The sequence below is a fragment of the Pistacia vera genome, unplaced genomic scaffold, assembly GCF_008641045.1.
Source record: "Pistacia vera cultivar Batoury unplaced genomic scaffold, PisVer_v2 Contig223, whole genome shotgun sequence".
Taxonomy (NCBI): Eukaryota; Viridiplantae; Streptophyta; class Magnoliopsida; order Sapindales; family Anacardiaceae; genus Pistacia; species Pistacia vera.
The window spans coordinates 1772996-1776682 of NW_022196028.1; the positions used below are offsets into that span (position 1 = coordinate 1772996).

General features: G+C 36.4%; 1 protein-coding gene across 1 annotated transcript; it reads left to right on the top strand.

Annotated features, from left to right (window-relative positions):
* The first annotated feature begins 652 nt into the window (after positions 1–652).
* Positions 653–3291, top strand: LOC116130556 (G-type lectin S-receptor-like serine/threonine-protein kinase LECRK3). The gene has a single exon (XM_031416283.1). The coding sequence runs from the start codon at positions 678–680 to the stop codon at positions 3033–3035; it is 2358 nt and encodes a 785-aa protein (XP_031272143.1). The 5' UTR covers positions 653–677; the 3' UTR covers positions 3036–3291.
* The last annotated feature ends 396 nt before the right edge of the window (positions 3292–3687 follow it).

Genomic DNA, 3687 nt, shown 5'->3' on the forward strand with positions numbered 1-3687 from the left:
TGGGGATTCAACATTGTATTAGTCCAAGTCAACTCAAAGTCTCCCCAAGTCAAGTCGCTCAAAATAGTGAGCTTTTCAAAAGCCAAATATAAACGTGCACCGGATACTAACACGCAACAAGTTGTGGTGTATGGTCACTTTTAGTGTTCTTTTGTTCTTTTTTTTTTTTTTTTTTTTTTTCTATTTTTTCCACGATTGTATCTTTAACTATCATATCGATATTTAACTCTTCATCTCTCATAAAACAAAATGGTTGCATAGTTTATAGGGATTAATCATTTCTTAATATACATGAACCAATTAAAGGCATTTTCTCATTTCTTATCTCTAGACTTTTTTAATACGATTTCTTACTGCGTATTCCCGTCAACACGATGGTTGAGAATAGTACTATTGAATTTACCAAGTCAAAATGAAAAGTTAGGTGTTGTAGTCATGATAAATCCCTTAAATTTTCACATGTTCCTACTTGGAGCACAATAAAGCAGGACATAAATTTCCATCAAATTTAATCTCATTCAAGAACTTGATAGATATTTCTAAGTGGCTAGAGTTTAATTTACGCGACTTGACTTGGGAGACTTTTGAATACACCGTAAATTTAAATATGCCGTCGGGCTTATTTTCCACTTCATCTCAGGATTCTCATACTATAAGCAAATTCAATTCTTCAAAATATGAGGATCAAATTTCATATTCTTCTCATGAAATCTCTCTTATTCTTTCTGTTATGTTCGTCTTTTACAGTTACAGCTCAACAAAAACAGTCTCATATAAACCCGGGATCTTTCCTTTCACCCACCGGAAACTTCTCATGGCTTTCAGCTTCCGGTCTCTTCGCCTTCGGATTTTATCCGCAAGGCAATGGCTACGCTGTTGGCGTTTTCATTTCTGGAGTTCCCCAGAAAACTGTTGTCTGGACAGCCAATAGAGATAACCCACCAGTTCCAAGAAATTCTATCTTGCTGTTCAATACTGCAGGCAGGCTCGTCCTACAAGCAACTCCAGGCCAAGATATTAATATAGCTGAAGCTTCCGGAGTGGTCTCTTCCGCTTCAGTTCTTGATTCTGGCAACTTTGTGCTTTACAATTCTGATCAAGAAATTATGTGGCAGAGTTTCGATCACCCAACAGATACAATTTTGCCAACCCAACGTCTCCCGGAAAATCGGGGAATGTTTTCAAGCGTTTCGGAAACCGACCATTCAACGGGGATATTCCGGCTCAAGATAATGCCACAAGACGGAAATCTAGTGCAGTTCCCAAAGGATGGTGCCGACGCAACTGAATATAATTATTGGCAATCTAATACATCTGGAACGGGCGGAAATGTTTCACTGAATCTTGGTGTTGATGGCCATCTTTACCTGCTTAATAACACTGGCTTCAACATAAAGAATATTACTGAAGGAGGGTATCAAAAGGAAGGAATGATCTATTTCATGAGACTAGATTATGATGGGATTATCCGATTATATTCACGCAATTTGACTAAAAAAAGTTCCAAATCAGTTTTGTGGGAATCTTTGCAAGATAAGTGTATCCCGATGGGTCTGTGTGGGTATAATAGCTTTTGTGTTTTAAATGACGAGAGCCCTGAGTGCAGATGTCTTCCAGGATTTGTTCCTGTTAACCCAGGTAATAGAACTGCTGGCTGTGAGAGAAATTTCAGATCAGAAAGTTGCATCAACAGGTCTGGAACAGTCAGATCATCCATTAAACAAGTGGAAAATACTGTCTGGGAAGATTCTTCATATTCAGATCTGTCACAAACAACGAAAGAAGACTGCGAACAAGCATGTTTGTCGGATGGAAATTGTGAAGTTGCACTATTCAGTAATAGCCAATGCAGCCTGCAAAGGCTTCCTTTGAGATTTGGGAGAAGAGATCTCAACACTGATTCAAAGAATATTGCTTTCGTCAAGTTACATACCACACCCTCTTCAGATTGTATTGACCACAAAGAAGGTGAGAAAGAGCTCCGAAGTGACATCATAACCAAGATTATTATTTCATTTGTTGCTTTTATACTTGTTATTTTGGCAATTTTCGGAATTGTCATTTACAGATACCATTCGTGGTCATATAAAAGAATTCCTGGCAATGGAAACACCAAATATTGTGAAGGTATTGCTCCCCTGTCATTTAGCTATGCAGATATTGAAAAAATGACTGATTGTTTCAAAGAGGAGGTTGGTAGGGGATCTTCAGGAAGAGTCTATAAAGGGACTATGGCGAATGATCAGAAGTTTGTAGCTGTCAAGAGATTGGAGAAGGTTTTATCTGATGAGGAAAAAGAGTTCTTGACCGAGATAAAAGTAATTGGAAGGACTTATCATAGAAACCTTGTTCGTCTTATAGGCTATTCCTCTAATGGAACCAACAAGGTCTTGGTATATGAGTACATGGCAAATGGATCTCTAGCTGATATACTTTTCACACCTAAAAAACAACCTAACTGGATTGAAAGACTAGGTATTGCTCGTGAAATTGCTACAGGTATTTTGTATCTTCATGATGAGTGTGAGGCTCAAATCATCCATTGTGACGTAAAACCTCAAAATATTCTCATGGATGAGAATGGGTGTGCAAAAATTTCTGATTTCGGATTGGCAAAGTTACTAAAACCAGACCAAACTAACACCTTTACTGGAATTAGAGGAACAAGAGGATACGTCGCACCAGAATGGCATAGAAATATGCCCATTACAGTCAAAGCAGATGTTTACAGCTTTGGAGTGGTGTTGCTAGAGATCATTTGTCGACAAAGAAGCATGGACCAGAATCTTCCAGAGGATCAAGTTATTCTTGAAGATTGGGTTTACCAATGTTTTGAGACGGGTAAGTTGAGTCAATTAGTAGAAGATGAACAAGTGGAGCTAAAACAATTGGAGAGAATGATTAAAGTTGCCCTTTGGTGTATTCTTGATGAACCATCACTGCGCCCATCAATGAAGAAAGTTTTGCTTATGCTGGAAGGGACTGTTGACATTCCAATTCCTCCAAATCCTACTTCGTATCTTAGTTGCATCTAGGTTACCTGCGTTTGTTTTAATTTGTCTGTGTTTTTAGCCCCTTTAAGTATCATTTTACATACAGGAAGTAAAATATAAACCAGTGTTGCAATGTGCTCTGTAATTTTTCAGTTGCTGCAGTGTAGTGTTTTAGAATCTGTTCTTACATATCCCCTATTATATGCAGAACATTTTTAGATTTTTAAAAATTTCCAGCAACACTTTCACTCTCTGCGTGATCCTGACCTAAAATTACTGTCAACATTGCTAAAGCTTTTACTTCTTTCTTACGTGTATATTTATGTTATGTAAAACTATGCATCTATAGTCAGCTTTCTTTTATGTAATAGTAATGTAGTAACACTTTCTTTTGATGCAAGCTATTTGGTAGAGTATGCTGAGCAGATAAATGCAATAAAAAAATTTAAAAAGAAAAATATAAATGCAATAAGGAAATAAAAAAAAAAAAAATTATAGGAATTATCATGTGCATAAATCCCTTTTTTTTTTTAAAAAAAAAATCAGACTTCATTAAGACGGCAATAATAAACACTAAATGACCCATTTTCACAGTTTTTTATGCAAAAATTTCTGTTTTAATTTTTTTACCATCCCAAGATAATTTACGAAGAAAGCTAGAACTTAAAAGAACCAAACTAGGTAATTATAAGAA

Bases quoted from the DNA above. Each gene is read 5' to 3' on its own strand.
- LOC116130556 (XM_031416283.1), top strand. From the start codon at position 678: ATGAGGATCAAATTTCATATTCTTCTCATGAAATCTCTCTTATTCTTT.